We start from the raw sequence: 20,479 nt of genomic DNA on the forward strand, positions 1-20,479 counted from the left end.
TTTCCCCCATCACATGGAGAGTGTCTGTCTATTAGTATGCCAATAACTAAAAAAATACACTCATCTTGCAGGCATGTCAACTGATAGCTCTACCAACACAATTAATGAGAAGAGCCCTTCTTATACTGAGCTGCAGCTGAATCCTCTCAGTATATTTAAAATATTTAAATATTTCCAATGTCTTAAGTGGATTAAAAAAGAAAAAGGGAGGAAAACCATGTGAAAAGCGGGCAGTCACAAAGCAGTTTCCTGTAAGCAAATTACAACAGATTTCTACAGAAGGGACCCAAATTCACACTATACTGTCAATAGAAGATTTGCATCAGAACTCAGTACAATTAAATTATCAAAATGCCAATCTGTAAATCCCTTAATTACCACAACAAAGCAAGGTAATTGACAAGATTAGTCATTTGTTTTGTTGCTAGTTCTATATTTAAGGCACAACCCATTTTTTTTTTCTGAAGCCCTTCAAATACATTATGCCAGTAAACATACAACAGATGAGCATTCATGGTTAAGGGCAAATCTTCACACTAGACCAAAGCAAATTGTTCAAAGTCTTTTAAACAACTTGATTTATTATTTGAGGGAGAAAATCTAAGAACTGTTCCATGACTGCAGCTGAGGGTGGTAAAACATGACAACAAAAATCCATTCAAACAAATACCAGTTCCTGATGTGCTCTATTGCCAATTAAAGCCAATAAAAATAGAGCTGAACACATTTTTAGACAAACTTTTCCAGAAAAATTAAGCTTTGGGGGTTGACATTTTCTGAATTTGTGAATTTAACAGAATTGTCTTGGATTAATATCTTTAAAAAAATCTGAAAAACATCAAAATGTTTTGTTTGGACTTCCAAAATGTTTACATTTTTTAAATTTGAATCTATTTTTCATTTTGAAATCTCCTTTTCATTTTATATATAGAATTAAACATTAAAAATGCTCAAACAAAACAATGTACACAAACAGCTCAGTGCAACTTCATGTTCACTGTGGAGGTGCAACTGAAAAAACCCACAAAAAACAAAACAGGGCCCAGTACATCAGACATTCCTTCCTGATCAGAGATACTGTTAGCACTTTGGCCAGGCCTGTTGTACCACTGAAATTACTCTCCTGAAGCCCCAGACTCACTAAACAGACAGCTGGAGTTTCCAAATTTTATTTTACATTAACCACTGCTCACCTACATCATGTGAGGTGAGATCATGCTTTCCCCCTCCCCGGCATTTAGCTGTAAATATCTGTAATAACATAAAGAACAATTCAAGTAAGTTCCAGAAGACAAACCCACATGTGTTTGCAAATAATGCCTGTGACCAAGAGACTCTGTTGCAAGAACAAAGACTGGCCAATATGATGATCATGTTTTTCTTACTCTTAATTGTCATGAACAGATGGAGATGGAGAGATTTAAAGGGCCAAATCACAGTCTGTTACATCCGCTGACAATAGCATAGGGCACAGCAGAACTTGGTCCAATGTATTCTCTGCACTCCTCAAAGTGAAGTAACCTAAAATAAGAAAGGACTCTTTGTTTTCTCAACTGGATGAATAAAAAACTCTTTTTAACAGAATGCTGAATTAAATATGGTCCTTAAGGCACTGTTTGCAACGCTTATGGAGGAAGATGTGTGAAAATGATGTTACATTAAATACAGGTTTGGGAAATTTTAATTAATTGGAATTTACACAGGAAATTATCTCCATTTGCCCCCCTCATAGGGCTTCTTCTGTCATTCCACTTGACCTCATATTCTATCCCAAGATGGATTACGTTAAGACTGGATCCCCAATGCCGTGGTCGGGATTGCAAGTGAAGGAGATGGTAATGGCATATCGAGTGCCCCAGCGAACCTTTTCCACTCGATGAAGGTTCTCCGACCCAGAGGTGAAAAAGGAAACACGGCCTGTAAGAGACAAAAGTAAGAGATCGGTAACAGGGCTTAACACACCTTTGACTATTGTGTCTGTGTGATGTTGCATGTCTTGCCCCATCTGCTATTTCTTTAGGCTTAGCTGCTCTCTGCCCATCTGAAAACTCAGGACTCTGTCACTATGAAGACAAATGGCATCACAACTGTGAGCTACACCTTGAGACAGCCAACTAAGCTAAGTAAAAGGTGCATCAATCCTTTGTGGAAAATGATGAAGATGATGCAGAGTTCAGGTGGGCCAAAGAGCTTGATTAAGAGTGAGCAGAGGCTAGGAAAAATATGAATCCACTTCTAATTTGCGCTCATAAAGCTATAGCATCTCAATACTGAACTACCAGGAACAGGTCTCAGGTTTGATTTTTCATGTTGGTCTCTAATGTTACAGAGCAAAGAAGCAGGAAATGCTGCCAAGGTAGCAGAAAGTCCTCCAAAGAAGAAAGAAAAATTACTTTCCCACTCAACGCTCTGCATAACTTTGGAACAGCATAGAGTTAGACTAACTTTCTCCAGATTCCCATTCACTGACATGTCTCAGGAGTGGAATAGCTCCAGGATTAGGAACAGGTTTCAGAGGACAACCCTTTCCCCCCATATCCCTCTAAAACTGGGTCCAGAGCTTCACACATCACTATAAATCTGATTCAGCATGGTCCTTAAACAGGGGTGCCATAAGGAGGAAAGGGAAAGGGAATGAACAACCTCCTTTGGAAAACTGCTTGGCTTACCAGGGCAACAGTATTACAGTGTCTGCAACTTTGGGGCAAATTGGGATTGTTTCCATATGATACCCTAAAGAGATAGGATGCATTTCCCATGACTCCATCTCTCAAGCACAGGCCTGCCACACATGGTGGGGCTAAGTAAACAGCACTCCACAAAATGGGGTAAATATTCTCTCTCATTGCTTCCATAGGGCAGGTGGCTTCATATTTCTCACCATGGGCTGCACCAAACTAGCTCTACTTTGCTAAGTGCTTTTACAAAGAATAAAGTAATCTAACTATGAAAAGACAGTAAAGAGTAGAAGATTTTAGCTTGATCCTTTTTCCCACTAATTATCAGGTGCTCAAATGCTATCGCTGGTGACAGAGGCTCTTAAAAAGCCAGTAACTTACCAAAACTTCTCACTATAAAACATCACAAAACCCCAAGCTGGAAGGGTTGAGACTGGATTTTGTAAGCAGCTGTGATAGAGCACAGGCCACAGCCATTGTTCAGGTATTTGCAGTCTCTGTGCACTGTAACATTCATTTTTCAGCTAGATCAGAAAGTTCTATATCACAATCCAGTGCCAACTGAGCTTTCCTTAGAAACAGAGCGATTCAAAAAATGAATGGGGTTGGCAATTGGCTTTATGGTGAGCAAATGGCATTAGTCCAGTAATTCAGTGCTTTACCATCTATGACTTTTCCAGCAGGACAGTTCCAGAGGGTTTTAGAGGGTTTTTCCTAAAGAGCCAAAGACACAGTTTAGCCATTCATGCATTCCCAGAATACCAGACATTCTGGTACTTCCAGGAATGGAATGGATTTCCATCCCCACTGCTGTGACCTCACATGTAGGATGCATATGAGGTCACGCTGTATGGAGGTCTCCATTTCAAAGTGTGAGCTGCCTTGCCCACATGACCTCACACGCTCGGGGCAGAGAAGTATACTTTTCAAAGTGGCATGGCCAGTTTTGTCTCAGTCCTGGCTGGGAAACAAAAAAGAGAACTGTCCAATTTAAAATCAGATGGCATTTAAGTCTAAATGCTGAAGATGAAGCATCAAGAAGGAAACACTGATACTTGCACAATTGTTCTGTGCTCCAAATGGTCAATCAACACGCAGGAACATGTAGGAATGTATTTATTAACAAGAGTTATAGAACTAACTCAGACTGAAGCAGCTTGTGGATGGACTGTGGGATTTTGTTTTGCACAACCATCCCATAACAACCCCATGTTTTCCTACTCAGGCAATTTTTTCTCAGATCACAGCTACCTGAAATTTGTTATGAGTTCATCTTGGGAAAATGCCACACTATGACTCTGACTCCTGCATGCATTATATTTATCTACAAGATACTCCTCACTAAGCCACTGGAGTCATTTGCCTGCCCATGTAGACAGGCTCCCAGCACTGGGAAATGGTTGTGTCTCCCAGGGCTGGCACTGTGACTACGCTTTTCCAATATAGCGCGCAGTGCTTTAATTCTGCAACTGCAGGCAAAGCCACAGGCTGATCAGTCTATAACCCCTCAAGTACTCCCTGTTCCCCTATTTTCTGAAGTATTACATCTGCCCTTCTCCAGTTTTCTGGAAATTCCCCCACCATCCAGTTCTCACAGTTGGTAGCTTTGAGATTAGTTAAGGAACTAGCTGAAACACTCTGGGATGATTTTCCTCAGACCCTGATGACTTGTATATACTGAACTTTTACATGTTCTTTAACCTGTTCTTTTTCCTCTTTTGGCTTGTATTCCTTCCCCTGGTTGTCAGTATTAATCTGGTCACCACTACTAACCTTTTCAGTGAAGACTAAAGCAAAACAGGCATTAAGCAACTTAGTTTTCTTGATGTCCTCTGTTATTAGCTCTCCTTCCTCACTAAGTAAAAGACACACATTTCCCATCATCTTTCTCCTGCTTCGCATGTATTTAAAGAACCTCTTCTTATTGCCTTTTATATCCTTGCCAGGTGTATAGAAACTGATCTTTGACATTTCCTGCACCCTAGCTTAGTCAGGGCTATATTCTTAACACAAGCCACAGAGATTAAAGCTGTGGTCGAGTAAGTGACAGGAGATGTCAGCCAAAACCACTGGCAAATTAAATGCGTTTGTTCAAAAATCCCTGTAAATGGTTTCAAGCTCAGGGATAGGGAAACATGGTCTGTGGGCTGAATTCAGCCCCCGACTTGCCTTGACTGGGCCCACTAGGTTCAGGGTGCCCCCGCTCCAACAGCAGGGTGAACCAGTGCAGGCACTCCAGCCGGGGGGGGGGGAGGGGCACCTTGCCCTGCTTTGATCAAGGCAAGCCATGGGCCAGATGCAGCCTACAGGCTCTGCCTGGTAGGGGGGAGGAAGCAGCTCTGCACAATGCCCCCCATCACTGGGGAGGGGGTGGGGGGGGAGAAATAGTCACTAATGAGAGCACCGGGGGGAGCAGTGCCTACAAGCACAGGGCTGTGTGGAGCCACCTGTGCCCTCTGGGACCCACACCAAGTAGGTGCCCAAATTCCCTGCCCCATCTTGCACCTCCTCTGCCACCCAGACCCCGCACCGCCAACCTGCTCCTGCACTTTCTCTCCCACCCAGGCCACTTATCTCCACCTCCAGCCTGCTCCTACACTCTTCCTCCTACCCAGAGCCACCACTCCCAGCTCACTCCTGCACCCTATCTCCCCACCCAGATCCCGCTCCCCTAACAGAGCCCACTCCCCAGCAGCCCACTCCTGTACCCTGTACTCATTTTGTCCCCTCCCCTCCCAGAGCCTAGAAAGGCCCAACAAAATTTACTAGCCTCAGGCTCCCAGAAGAATTAATCTGGCCCAGAGGGAGGGGGAAGCCATGGGGCTGTAGCTTGAAGGAAGTGTCTTTTTTTTCCTGCTTCTCAGTTGGGGGCCACATCTGTGAGGGTTTTTTCTCTCCTTCTCACTCAGAGGCCAGAACAGTGAGGTTTTGATGGAATTTTTGTTTTGTTTTTACTTTTTACTTGTGTGTGGGTCCTGACTGATTTTTCTATGGGTCTGTGGTGCCCAACCCAGAAAAGATCTAGGTATCTGAATTAATTTGATCTTCAGCCAACCAATCCATTGTTTATCACATCAATATGCCCAGCTGCTATCCTTTCATTTTTCAGCATGGCTGTATTCAAAATACAGTAAGCATACTATAAAGACAACACTAGTATTGAAGCAATTTAGTGACACTAAGCTTTTTTTAAATATATACCCAGACAGACTGTGCTAAAGTTCCTTATGCAGCAGTTTTCAGGAGAAAACACCGGTGTGTCATGTATAAGTATCACATTTTGATGCATGTATCACAGCCACTGTAAATAGCCATACCTGGAAACTTTCTACTCAACACTATGCTGCAGCAAAGCACATAACAGACTCTATTTGGAGTGTTGGAGGAGCTCCAGACTGAGCCTGCACATAGAGGGTGAAGTTGGGAGAAGGCTGGGTAGGGCTGGGGAAGTCAAGCCCCAGCCCCATCACCAGCCCCACCCCAGCTGCCTAGACCCCGCCCCTACAGGAGCCACACCCTCCCAGAACACTACAGGGAGGACATGCGGCTCATGTAGCACGTGGCTCCAGCCTCCCTGGCCCAGAGCATGGGGAGGGAAGGCACTCGGGAGCAGCAACACTCTGCCCCCACTATGCCTACAGTAAGCATTCTGGGAACAGAATACGGGTGGGGCCAGGCTGGTGGTTTGGGAAGACAATGCCAGCTCCTGCCTATTATACCCTCTCCCCCTGAGCCTGGGGCAGCAGGTTGGGATGCAGGAGGATGTTCAGGGTGCAAGCTCGTGGGGGGGAGTTTGGTTTGAGGAGGGGCTCAGGGCTATGGTCCATGATACAGGCTCCAGCTGAGTATTGCTTACCTCAGGCAACTCCCACATGGTGCCACAGTGGGACTAAGGCAGGTGGCTCCGTGTGCTGCTCCGCATCCACAAGCACTGCTCCCACATTTCCCATTGGCCATGGTTCCCTGTTCCCAGCCAATGGGAGCTGCGGGGTAGTACCTGAAGGCAACGACAGCATGTGGTGTTCCCTTGTCCTGCCTCCCTCAAGGGCTGCAGGGACATGCTAGCTAGCTGCTTCCCAGAATCTGCTTTAGCCCTGCTGTTCTGTTAGCAGACAATTTCCCAGTTTGGCTGCAGGAGCTCCCCAAGGGATCGAGCCCGATTCCAGGAGATTCCTGACCAATGTTCTGCACATGGATGGAAAAAAAGTAGAGGGAAAGAATTGTGTTATGTGCACCAGTATTGAGGTAATGTGTAGATGTGCACCACCCCTAGAAACAAAACACCTAGACAATATATATCTTTAAATAACCCTAGGGATAATTACTCCAGTCAGGAGAGGTTAGGCATTTTAAAACTCACTACTCAAAGAATTAAATTTAAGAGTAAAGAGAGAAATAAGAATTATGAAAAGCACAGACCAGTCAAGAATCTAAAATAACACACTTTGAAAGAAACAAAAGAAATAACAACAATGAAAGTATGTACTGGGCCGGGACATGAGTGTAGACAGAATGTGTTTGTGTGGGTGTCAGAAATTCGCATTGCTTCTCTGTCTGAACATGCTCAGCAATGCAGGAGCCAGCAAGCTCCCTCCATCCAGAGCCTTGTTGTGTCCCCTTCTCTGTGAAGATGAGGTATCGGGGAAGGGGGACAACCTGACATCAGCACTCCCCTTCCCTGCACAAAAGCAGGAGGCTCCGGGAGGGATGGGCAGCTCCAAAGCAGAGGACAAAAGAAGCACAGCACTGGGGGAGGGGCAATTGAAGTGCTGGAACTTGATAGCCTCCTGGCCAAACCAGTCAGGATCACCTATCAGAGGTTCTGATATCTACCAGTAGATCCTGATCTGCTAGTTGGATGCTACTGCTCTAATCCCTAAACCATTCCAAGAGTTCATAAAATAGTTACAATTTTTAGGGAGGTTGCTATCTGATGAATGTCAGGACAGGAATTATACTATTAATGGGTGTATTTTCATCTTGATGCAGGGGAGTTTATGTACTCATCTCTCTTTAGCACTGAGGGTTTATTAAGAAAAAAAATCACTTTAAAAACTACAAACTGCTTGCCAACACTGCAAACTCATTAATCTTTCTTGAGAGATGAGACCTACTGGATTCCACTGAGGATTATACCTGTACATCATGAGTCCAGAGTTGGGGAATTTGAAAGTAGTATTCGCTGCACCACAATGCAGTAATTCTTTATTCTTAACCGTTTAAAATGCTCAAAGAGAGACCAATCTCCAGAGAATGATTCACTCCACTCCCAGCAGATGAAAAATTTGAGGAGGTGACTATATCATCATTATTCAGAGACTCTTGGGAAAAGACATCAGTGAAAATGAAATGTCACAGGAACAGAAACTTTGAGAAGTCAAATGGTTCATAGTTATATATCAAATATTAGAGAACAAGGGCAGAGAGAGAGACGCTTGTATGAAGGCAGTGCAGGTCCTGCTTAGAAAAGCGACTGAAGGCAAAAATGATGTATTATGTGAAAACATCCTGATTCTTTCAGAACAGCTGGAAAACCCACCCAGAGTTTGAATGTTCTTTGCAGTACCAGTATGAGAAGTCAACCAGAACTCCCAATGAGCATGCCGAGCCATAGAGATTTCCAGGTAGAACTACAATTTACTTCTCTGGGTGCGTCTTCACTGAACCTGTAGCTTGCAATAAGCTACGCAATTTGAGCTACACAAATTGTGTGGTTTATTTCAAGTCAATTTCAAAATAGCTTATTTCATAATTTGTCATTAACTATACCGTGCCAAATTTCAAAATAACACGCTATTCCAAAACATTCCTTACTCCTTAAATCTCTTACTCCTCATGGAATGAGGTTTACAGGGACATCGGAATAGCAAGCCCATTATATTTCAAAATAACGAGCTTGCTGTTAAAACATGGGGTAGCTATTTCAGGATATCTCTAGTATCCTGAAATAGTGCTGCAGTGTAGACGTAGCTTCTGTGTGCATATGCAGTACAGTACAGGTTTTATAATTCCTTATTGAAACAAAAACCTTCTCTGAACTCTACTCTATCTTTAACCCACAACTTACAGGAGCTGTTACAAGTTTAATTATTACAAGGAAACAAAAGCTGACTTAGAAACCAACTTCCCAAAAAGGGAGTGAGAGCAGTCTTGTACTTGATGTACTTGTACTTTTGGTCCAAGATGTTAGACCAGCAATTCACAAGCTGTGAACCACAAGCTGCAGAGAGCTGTCTGGTCCATGCTCATGACTGTTTTCAGCTGCCAGATTGTGTTAAAGGCAGTTACAAATGCATATATGTTTTGTTAAAATAACTTTCTCACATAGCCAACTGCTGTAGTTGCCAAATGGATGGTGTGGGAGGGGAGATGTTCACGAGATTACCACTGTATTGAGAAGTCATTGCAGACTATGAAAACCCCTGGAACTAGACTGTGTTTTGACCTTCCACTCAGAAACACAGACTAATGATATGTTATACGTGGAAAAGAGTAGGTGAGTTAAGAATAGTCATTCATTCCATGTGAAATGTGCATTTTCCTGCCAAGAGTGACATTTGTCTTACAACTTTACACTGTCATCCTGACACTCTGTAATTGTTTCTTTTGTATCTTCCATTCTTGGAGTTGCAACTGCCTTTGATGGATGCTCCTCCCCCTTCCTGCCCCATCTTTACAGATTTCTTTTCAAGCACATTTTTCTGCTTCATTAAAGAAGCAGCAATTATTTCTCAGCACATAAATGTCAATTTGCTTAAAGAGCACTTGCTGATAAAATGGCAACACAGGATCCTCAGTACAATTCATGACTAGGAGGTTTAAAAATAAAATAAGAGATATTGTCTTAAAATAAGGGAAAAGTACGTTATAACGGTGAGCCTTAAAGAGCAATGAGACATTTTTCTCCAACCACTATTTTCTGCTTCTTTTTCTGAGGAGAGTTTTAAAGGAGAAATTGGTCTCTGCTTGAGGCCAAGGGAGGCTGAAGCCTGGGATACAGACCTTCCTGAATCTGGAATTTGACTCTACAGCATATAGTCATACAAGTGCAGTCAAGAGTTGCAGAGAAAGGAGGCTGTAAAGTACCCACCCAATCTCCAAAATCCAAAAAGTGGCCACTAGAGATTTTGCATCTGCAAAAAGGAGACTATTTCCCTAAGGATTCTCCAGCAAGCTGAATCACCCGCAAGGGCAGCAGCAGAAGAACAGCAGTAAGAATCATCTTTTTTTTTTTCTTTTATCAAAACAGGTAACCTACGGTCTGATGGACAAATTTAATTCAGAACAGTCACACTTCAGTCATTAGTATTTTTCCTGTCACTGCCAAACCTGCTTAGTTTCAGCAGTCTTTACTATACAAATCAGACCCAGTGGCCCAGACATGCAAGAGAATTTCTAGACTCAAAGTATAATAAAAACCTATGGGCCACTATCCATCTTCTACTTCTCCCTTGTAGTTCTATAGCGCTGTCCCTCCCTGTAATGCACAAATTGCTGAGATCAGAGTGGCAGCAGAGTGCTCCTAGCACGGGACACACAGGGCTCCTTGCGAGCATCAAAATTCACTTAAAGCACCAATGTCCTCATAGGGACTCCAAGATCCTAAACCCCTCTCATCCCAAATTCTACCTGTTTTGCACACACAACTCCCACTTCAAAATCCTTTGCAACACTTCCCACTGAGCTCCAATGTTTCCTTGAAGGCATGATGCCCTACTCACGTATCCAACCACCAATCAATCAGTGTACATACTTAGTGAGAACTTAACGGTCTCCTCTGGATACTATGAGGGAGTAGAAAGATTCCTGTCTCTTTGGGTATGTCTAGACTGCAGTGTTTTTCTGGGATACCAGAGGTATCCCACCAGTATCCAGGAAAAACTCTGCCGCGTCCAGGGAACGCGTTTGCTCTTCCGCTTTTTTTTGTGGAAGATCAAACACGCTCTTTCAGGGAGCCCCGTATACCTCGCTCTACAAGAAATCAGAGCTCATCCAAAAGGGGCCAAATGGTGGAAAAGCCTCTTCCAGAAAAGCAATCGGAAAAAGCTCTGCTGAGCGCAATTTGCGTAACTTTTTCCGAAAAAAAAGAATGTATAGTATAGGCCAGTGTTTCTCAACCTTTTTTTATGAAGTACCCCTTATATTTTTTTAAAAATAAGTACCCCCAGTACCTACAGTTTTCAGACACACACTTTTTTTTCTACCATTGCAACACATTTGTTTAAACAACTTATTCGTAGCTGGGTGGGCAATGAAATTTTGGGATGTAAAAAGTACAAAAATAATAAAGCGCTGTAAAACTTAAAAGTTCAGTTTTCTCCAAATTTCAGTTGTGATGATGTCCCCTCCAGACTTCTCTCAAGTACCCCTAAGGGTGCTTGTACCACTGATTGAGAAATACTAGTGTAGACCTAGCCTTTATTCTCTCCTTTCCTCCCCATGGAGAATATAAAGAACTAACCTGAAGGATGCCTAAGATGTAATTTTGTGACCCAACAAAAGCCTTCTGAATGACCAGAGAGCCCACAGACTAAGAACCACAGTTCTAAGGAAAATGGGTCCTGGGAACATGGCTCATCTGCAGTCCTGCCTGAGAGTCCTACAATGACTGTCATGGTGTCGCAATAATCAGTCTTCCCATGGGTTTCTAAGAACCACTGAACTTGGCATAGGTCTGGAACTTGGCATGACAAAACCTCAGCTAAGCAGCATATTTATTTCCTTCCAAAAATGTATTTAAGATAAGGAAGAAACCTCTCCCCTTGGGGTTCAGAAAATAAACCACAAACTCTGCTCCAGGAGGTGAGGGGGCAGTGTCAACACCCCAATCTCCCTGACAGTTCAGAGGAGCCTTGTGGCTGCTTCTCGTTCTATTTCTGACTCTCTGTGCCCTACTGACACCTGCTGTAAACGGAAAACAGAAACTGCATGGGGAAAAAACTGTCACAATAAAACCCTGTCATCTCCACATAAGCCACTTGTCTATGGCGAGAAACTGCCAACAAGATCAGTCTCAGATATCTATAAAAGCTGTGCTTTATCATTAGTGTCTGACAGCCACTGAGCTCATTACATGCTGTCAGGCTGAGGGAAGCCTGTATTAAGAAAAACAGAAAAATAATGTTGAGGGGGGGGAATAAAATCTTTACGTTTAGAAAACTTCCCTTCCCCCACTTTCTTACCCGTTTCATGCATAGGAGTCTCTTTGTTTATGAGCATGAGCACTAGACAAGCGATTTAGTGCTGTGAATTCCATTTGATCTTAATTTGGATCAAGAAACCATTGGAATTCCAGTCAGTGCCGCTGAATAGCAAAAGTGAACTAGACTCCTATACATATGCAGCTGCTACATTAGAACGAGCACACAACCTTCATTGGGAGTGGAAACAATAGACAAATACCTGCACATGCTGCAAGATTTTGCAAAACACCACATTTGTTTTCCCAGTTCTTACTGGGCTGGCAAATGTTACCCTTTGCTAATGACATAACTGAAAGACAATTAGTTTTAATCTCTTCGGCAAAATTCAGAGGTGGTAACCACTGGCTGAGAGATAGATGAGTATCATATCTGCAAATACAAATCATGTTAGAATCATCTTCATTCCTAGATGGTTGTTTTCAGTATTAACATTAATATCTTGACCACAGTTTTGAGAAGCATTGTGATCTAGCGGAATGAGAAAGGGAAACATTTGATTGTTAGTCCTAGCTACGCCATTGATTCACTGTGTAACTGTGACAGGCCGCCAATGGCCCACACTCCCGAAGGTCGAACCGGCTGGGAGACCCGCGGCGCTACAGGCAAGACGCCCCAGCGCCGCAGACGCAGCCACGGTGGGCAGCGCGGCTGGAGTCCGCCACCGCTCCTACGCCAGCGGGAGGAGAGCGGCCCCCGCCCTGAGGGAGCAGGAGGAGGGGCCACGGCAGCGAGCATCTGCCAGGACGCCGCCGGCGCACCAGCTGCGTCACCAGGGGGGCGGGATCTCTGGCCTATGTCAGGTCCAAAGGGCCATTTTAAAAGGGCCCGCCGGCTCGAAGGAAGGGGGAGGCCTTCTACCAGGGAGGAGGAGGCGGCTCGGTTCCCAGGACGGACTGGGGATGCACCCAAGCCCGGCCGGTGGCCCACCCCCGCTCCAGGGGGTCCTGGGACAGCCCCCACAGCCGGCGAGCCGCTAGCCCCGGATCAGGCGATGACCCGGACGGTCTACAGCGGCCACGAAGAGGGTGACCCGGCCGAGACAAGAAGCGTGAGAGGCGGCTGGCCCCCAGGTTCCCTGCGGACCAACTCCAGACCCGACCAACAGAAGCATGGTAAGCCGGGAGAGGCGGCGGAACACCTCCGGGGGTTGTGGGAAGGGAGGAAGCAACCCGGGGCAGAAGCCTTCTGGCGCCCGTGGGCAGACACGTTGCGGGGGGAACACGTCCCCCGTCTGCCGTGCAGGGGCTAACACGAACCCCTGCACTTAGGGCCCCGGGCTGGGACCCGGAGAGGGGGCGGGACCAGGTCCCCCTCCCACCCCCTTAAATCCCCCCCCGCCAGCGGAATCCTGACTACCCTCAACCGGCTACAAAGGCCGGACGCAAACCCCGGGTCCGCTGATTTCCCCCCCCCCCCCCCCCCCCGACTCGACAGCCACGCAGAAAGGGGGTTATCGCACCCAACGAACAGAAAACTAGACTAAGGGCTGGAACTACAGACCCGGTCATGAGGCGGACCCCCCCCCGGAACCCTCACAGTAACCCTGAACAAAGCACTTAATCTCTGTGGCTACGTCTACACTGGCATGATTTTCCGCAAATACTTTTAACGGAAAAACTTGCCAGTCTAGACGCAGCCTGTATGTTTCCATATCTGTAAAATGAGGATAATACTGACATCTCCCAACAGGACAGCTGTGAGTATTAATTCATAAATATTGGTATGTAAATCAGCAACACGTATTTTAGTACTATAACATCCTTCTTTTCTCTTATTCTGTCTGAAATCTTATATAAAACACAACGAAGTTTATATATAAATAGTAGAAAATACAAAAGACTCTAGGACAGACCTGGGCAAAATACGGCCCACGGGCCACATCCGAACCACCAAGCCACCAGATCTGGCCCGCAGAAGCAGTGGGGAGCGCCAGGCAGACTCCCTAACTTGCTCTGCAGCCCTGTGTGCCATGCAGAAATATGGCAGCAGGCTCTGTTTCTGTTTTAAAACTGGAGGGGAAGTGGGAAGTTTTAGGCGTCACCTCCACCCCCAGCACATTCCCATTGGCTGGTTACTGGCAGAAACCAGCCAATGGGAGCTGCTTGTTGGAATAACAGGCAGCTAAGAAGAATCATGCTCTCTTCGCAGGCAGGCAGGGAAACATTTTAAGCTCTGCAGGCAGGCTAGTTTGGCAGCTGACAAGTAAGTCTCTTGGCCACAGCCTGCTTCTGGCACCCCAACCCTTTCCTGCTCCAACTCTCTGCCACCCCCCCCAACATACCCAAACCCTTTATCCCCCTCTTATACCCCCACTCCCTCCAAGATCTGGCACCCCAATCTTCTGTCCCAGATCACAATCCCCTCTTACCCTAGGTCACATCCCAAACCCCTGCACTCCAGTCCCCTGCCCTAGGTCACAACCACCTGCTTCATCCCAACTCCCTCCCAGACTCCAGTCTCCCTCCTGCACCCCAGTCCCTTACCCCAAGCTCCCGTCTGCACCCAACTTCCATCCCAGACCTCGCATCTCCATTAATATCATGGAAGAGTGCGGCCCTCGACCACTTTCCAAAATCTTGGCGTGGCCCCCCATCAAAAATTATTGCCCACCCCTGCTCTAGGAACACAGCAAATATATGATGGGAATGTAACCACATGGACTGAGAAATGTCTCTTATGCTAGCACGGGGAAGGGCAGCATGAGTCCTTTAACTCAGTAGCTAAAAGTCATCACACCCTCTAGTGTAGACAACCACAAGCTTCTATAGTTTGCCTGTAAAAACCTATTTGAGCCATCATTGTCCTCTAGGCCTCACCCTGCATATTTAAAGACTCTCCATTTTTAACAGTAAGCTAGTTAGGGCAGTGACAGCACCAGGATAGACTGCAGACTATGGGTTAGGCCAGTGGTCTCCAAGCTTTTTAACCACAAGATCACTTCTTCAGTTTAAGTAAGATCTACCTCAAACCAAAATACCCTTGCCCGGCTTCCTTCCCCACCTTCTCTGAGGCCCCACCCCTTCTCCAAGGCCTCACCCGGCTCACTCCATCCCCCTTCCTCCCTGAATCTCATTCACTTTCACTAGGCTGGGGTAGGGGGTTGTGCTGCAGGCTCTGGTCTTGGGCCTAGGGGTTTGGAGTGTGGGAGGGGACACCCTGAAGGTAAGGGGGTGGATTGGGTTCTGGAGTGGCCATGGTGAAAGGGCATTAGCCTGGGAAGCGCAGGGTTGGGGTTGGAGTGTCTCCGCCCAGACTGGGAGCAGCCGAACAGCCAACACAGGCTGCCCCAGGGATAGAGCTGGTTCCAGTATTAGGAAAACAGGATAAGGGACCCTCTGAAGGTAGGGAGGTGGAGTGGGATTTCCAGTGACCTCGATCCCTGCTCACTCAGGCAGTGGCTGGGCAGCCAACACAGGCTGCCCCAGGGATGGAGCTGGCTCCAGCATTAGGAAAGCAGGATAAGGGACCCTCTGAAGGTAGGGTGGTGTAGTGGGTTCTAGAGTGGCTTAGAGGATAGGGCATTAGCCTGGGGAGCGCAGGATGCTAGGCTCAAGTCCTGCCCACCCTGGGAGCACCAGGCTGCCCCAGGGAGGGAGCTGACTCCCACATTAGGAAAGCAGGATAAGAGACCCTCTGGAGGTGGGGTGAGTTCTGGAGTGGCCTAGGGTATACAACATTTGCCTGGGGAGCACAGGGTTAGGAGCTTGGGTCCCACCCCCTCCCTGCCCACCCTGGGAGCAGCCAGATAGCTGCCCCAGGGATGAAGCAGCAGAGCTAAGACAGAGGCTCACTCCTGCCCTGGCCCTGCACCACTCCTGAAAGCATCTGGCATATACAGCAGTAGCTCCATGTGCTGCCCCTCATCTACAGGCTCCAACCACACAGCTTCCACTGGCCACACTGGCAAGGGCAGCATGTGGAGACCCCCTGCTCTGAGTTTCTCAGGGGCTGCAGGGACATGCCAGCCACTTCCAGGAGCACAATTACCACAGGGATAATTACTTCAGACAGGACAGATTTGGCATTTTAGAACTCACTACACAAAGAATTAAATTTAAGCGTAACAGAGAAATGAAAATTATGAAAGGCACAGACCAGTCAAAAACTAAAACTAACCCACTTTGCAAGCAGGAAAAGTAGTAACAACCCCCCATGGACATGTTGGGTCAGGAGATGAGAGGGGAAGACAGTGCGTGTTTGTGAGAATGACAGACAGTATGACAGATTTGCATTGCCAAGCTCCCTCCATCCCCTTCTCTGTGTGGAGATGGGGTACAGGAGAGGGGTAGGGGAGGAGGGACACCCTGACATCAGTGCCCCTCCTCCCTCCCACAGCCTGCACAGCAAGCAGGAGGCTCCCAGTGGGCAGCTCTGAGGCTCTGGGCAGGAGCAGCATGACAGTAAATGGAGACGCAACTGAAGTGCCGGCACTTAATAGCTTCCCAGCCAAACTGGTCAGGATCACCTGTCAGAGGCTCCAAGAACTACTGGTAGATCCTGATCTCCTGGTTGGTGACCACTGGCTGAACCCTACCTTGAGACCACTGTCTCAGCCTTTTCTGAACCATATACGAGAGCCACATGTGGCTATTTGGCCAGTTGTGTGTGGCTAGCTTGCTAGAGCAGTAGCCACTATAGTGGCTATTGCTTCAAAACTGGTTGGACACCACAGCACCAAGCGCTCTCCCAACAACTCTGGGACTCCACCAGATTGAGAAGCACAGGCAGATGGTAGGCAATACAGTAATCAGGTCAAAACACAATTTGATTCCAAGGGTCAAATGCTATTTTATACAACGAATGAAAAGGAGTCAGATGGTGCACTTTGGGTCAAATGCCATGTTTTGTGACAAACTGGTACCATTGGCAGCACAGCACCAGGAAAGGCTCAGGCTAGCAGACATATTACAGGGCAAAATTGAGGTTTATTGGTTAAGTTTGCACGGAAGGGGAATCTGGGCAGCACATGACATCTAGCAATATCCTGGGCCGCTGACTCTATTTTTATCAACGTGTCACACAATTAAAACACACTCTCGCCATATTATAAAAATAGGAAACATGAATTGTTTTTGTAGAATCCTAGCTGACTTTGACTTCTGGACCATAGTATAATGGCAAACATGAAAAAAGAAATGGGGCACAAAACAATAAGCATCTGGCATCACTAGTTAACCTTCATGGTGCACTGAATCCTGATTAGCCTGACAATATAATAAGCTGCTTCACCAGAGTGTAAGGAAATGCTCCAATCACCGATGCAAGTCTGATTTCTCTCAGAAAGACTGATGCAAGAATAGAATCTGAATTCACCAATCCCTCTGAACTTGAGGTGTTTTGGAAAATGTTGCCTAACATTAGTCTTCCAATCATCAGAGCTGCACATGCTAGAGGGACCGATGACAGCAGGGATAGGGAACTTATGGCTCATGGGACAGATCCAGCCTGTGGCTTGCCTGCAAGGCTGAGGGCTCCCCTCCACAGTGGGGACAAAGTGGTGCCGGCATTCTAGCAACACGAGGCGGCGCCAAGGCTTGGCATTTCCCCTCCCACGTGGCTGCAGCACCAGTGCCAGATCACCCTCCTGCACAGGAGGAAGGGAAAGGGGAGCCCTGAGCCTCCTGGGCCAGATCCAGGCAAGCTGTGGGCTGCATCTAGCCCATAGGCTCTGCCTGGCAGAGGGGAGGAAGCGGCTCAGCACAGAAGTGCAGGGAAGCTCTGTCCCTGTGCTCACTTGCAGGCTCCATCCCAGTCATCTTACATTGGCCGAGAACTGCAGCCAATGGGAGCGGTAGGAGATGGTGCCTGCAAGTGCAGGGCCACATGGAACCACCTGCACGACCCCAATGCCAGGTAGATATCCCCAGTCTCTGCCCCTTCCCGCTCCAGCCCACTCCTGAACCCTACCTTCAGCCCAGACCCCACATTCCAAGTCCCCTTTTCAATCCCCCTGCACCTTCACCACAAGCCTACTCCTGCAGCCTACCTCTAGCCCAAACCCCCACCCCCAAACCCAGCAACGTCTTCCCACACTCTGAACCACTCTTTTTGGCCCCACCCCAGAGCTAGGAGGCCCCACAAAATCTATTAGTCCTGGGCTTCCAAAAGTGCTAATCTGGCCCTGGGGAAAGCCCTGAGTTTCACCCTCCCTTCCACTGAGGGGCTGGAGCTCAAGGGGAGTGAAGTATCTTTTTATTCCCCCTCCTCCACACTTGGGGGCCAGGTCAGTAAGTTGTGTGACACCCACCCCTGACTACTTTTTCTGTGAGTCAGTGGCCTTGACCCAAAAAAGGTTCCTCACCCCTGGACTACAATTTAGTAACTGAAACAGAGAAACAGGCAATTCTTCCTGGCCAGACGCCCAATGTTAATACCTCATAATTAGAGCAACTGTGGTAGGAACTTCTTTTGCTATTTTCCCCTCAGAGACAGTTGAAAAATTTGTCACACGCTGGAGAAATTAATGATTAGAGAAGAATAAAATCACCACAGATACTGAATAATTATTAGTTAAATTATTGCTCTGAATTCATTTTCTACACCCAGAAATTACTAGATCTTTATTAGTAAAATTGGTGATTAACCTGTGGAACTCTTTCACAGCTGGCCTGTAATTCTCTAAATTATTATTACTTTCACCCATATGATTTTACTTTTTTGACACATGCGCTCAAATGATGCCAGATCTGCAAGTCACAATGTACCAATATACACTGCCCAATACCTCTGGAAGAAGCAGGTCACCATTTGGAAGTCAGCCACTCCAGAATGCTATTGGTACATGGCCAACCAATTGAGCATGGGGAGATATCAACCCCTTAGGCCACTGTCATGCAAATGTGTCATCCCATGGGAAAGAGACTGCTGCACCAAGTTACACAGCCGAGTAATGCTCCGGCAATTGCTGTTGGCTTCACATACATGGGATTCACAAACTATACTAGGGCAACTGATGGAACCCATGTGCCTATCATTTGCTCACCACACCATACAGGGTAGACAGAGTGTTCCCTGTAAGCTGAGCACTTGGGCAACCACCCAGGAAAGATTCAAATGCCACTCAGCAGAGCACCCACAGCCAGAAGCATGTGCTTCTACTAGTGGTGCACATCTGCACATAACTCAGTGCACACAATAAAACTGATTCCACACATGGATGGAAAAATTACAGAGAACACTGATGGACGCTATTTGTGGAACAGATTGGACACACTAGAAAAAAATGTGCCCACTACCATAGCAGTATGTTGTGTTTTGCTCAAGGGAGAAACTGCTAATCATGGGTGGAAGAATGCTGGTAGGGACGCCTATTGTTCTTATTTTGAAAATCAGGCCTCAAACTGTACAACCATGTATCCAGCTGTTAAGCCCATGGAGCGGATGTTTGGGATCATGGTCAGTTGTACAGTATAGTCTATGGGTTTTGGAAGAGGTACCTTGCTTAATTTTTTTGAATTCCATTAACTATTTCATCTTTATGGAAGATACTTCGGGCTTCAATGCTGTGCTGAATTCAAATAGATTAATTTCAAACTTTTTATTACTGGACAGCAAACAATAAACATCAAATCAAAAATAAAGTTTTATTGAATTGAACCTGCTGCTGGAGACATGTAACAGTGTTACACATGCACACAAACAACAGAACAAACCAATTAAATTCTCAGCAAACTTAGTCCACTATGTAAGAAAACACCAGAGTTTACAATATGAACCTAGTTGACGCATTTTAGAAGCAGATTAACTCAACTTGAACTGGTTCAAAACCCCTGTATAGATAAACCCTAAATCATCCATGTAAAAAAACAGCTAAAATGACTAACACAAGAAGGTCTTTAGTAGGTGCTCTTAGTTTAATGAACCATCAGCTTGCATTCTGCATCTGATCATGGTCATGTAAATTCTCCTGATGTTGAAAAGAAATAAGCGATTACTAAAAAAAGCTCTGAAACAAGAATCTGATTAGACAGAATGAAGTTCACAATTAAGTCTTGATTGCTGTCAGCAGAGGTGATGTCAGGAGAAGTGCAAAAGGTCAGAAAACAATTTAAACCCGTGAAAAAATCTGCTCTGTTACTTTGCTAGGGATGTGTATAGGACGACAGCCTTCCTCCTGCTCCAGAATAGAATTTAATCTAGTTCTCATCCCTCCAATCAAGCTGATATCATAGAACCACAGAATACTAGAACTGGAAGGGACCTCGAGAGATCATCGAGTCTAGTCCCTTGCCCTCATGGCAGGACCAAATACTGTCTGGACCATCCCTGATAGACATTTATCTAACCTACTCTTAAATATCTCCACAGATGGAGATTCCACAACCTCCCTGGGCAATTTATTCCAGTGTTTGACTACCCTGATAGTTAGGAACTTTTTCTTAATGTCCAACCTAAACCTTCCTTGCTGCAGTTTAAGCCCATTGCTTCTTCTCCTATCGTCAGAGGCCAAGATGAACAAGTTTTCTCCCTCCTCCTTATGACACCCTTTTAGATACCTGGAAACTGCTATCATGTGTCCCACCCTCAATCTTCTCTTTTCCAAACTAAACAAACCCAATTCTTTCAGCCTTCCTTCATAGGTCATGTTCTCTAGACCTT

The 20,479-nt window shown here is 46.0% G+C and overlaps 1 protein-coding gene across 5 annotated transcripts in view; it reads right to left on the reverse strand.

Moving 5' to 3' along the window:
- Positions 1–1,153: 1,153 nt before the first annotated feature.
- OGFOD3 (2-oxoglutarate and iron dependent oxygenase domain containing 3) overlaps positions 1,154–20,479 on the reverse strand; it is an 83,143-nt gene continuing 63,817 nt past the window's right edge. For all 5 annotated transcript variants that reach the window (XM_006132382.5, XM_075903546.2, XM_075903544.2 and 2 more), the window contains one exon: positions 1,154–1,917. In XM_006132382.5, coding sequence (XP_006132444.2) covers positions 1,781–1,917 — 137 coding nt within the window. In that variant the 3' untranslated portion in view covers positions 1,154–1,780. The remainder of the gene's footprint in view (positions 1,918–20,479) is intronic.

This window comes from Pelodiscus sinensis, chromosome 20 (assembly GCF_052426305.1).
Source record: "Pelodiscus sinensis isolate ZL-2025 chromosome 20, ASM5242630v1, whole genome shotgun sequence".
NCBI lineage: Eukaryota > Metazoa > Chordata > Testudines > Trionychidae > Pelodiscus > Pelodiscus sinensis.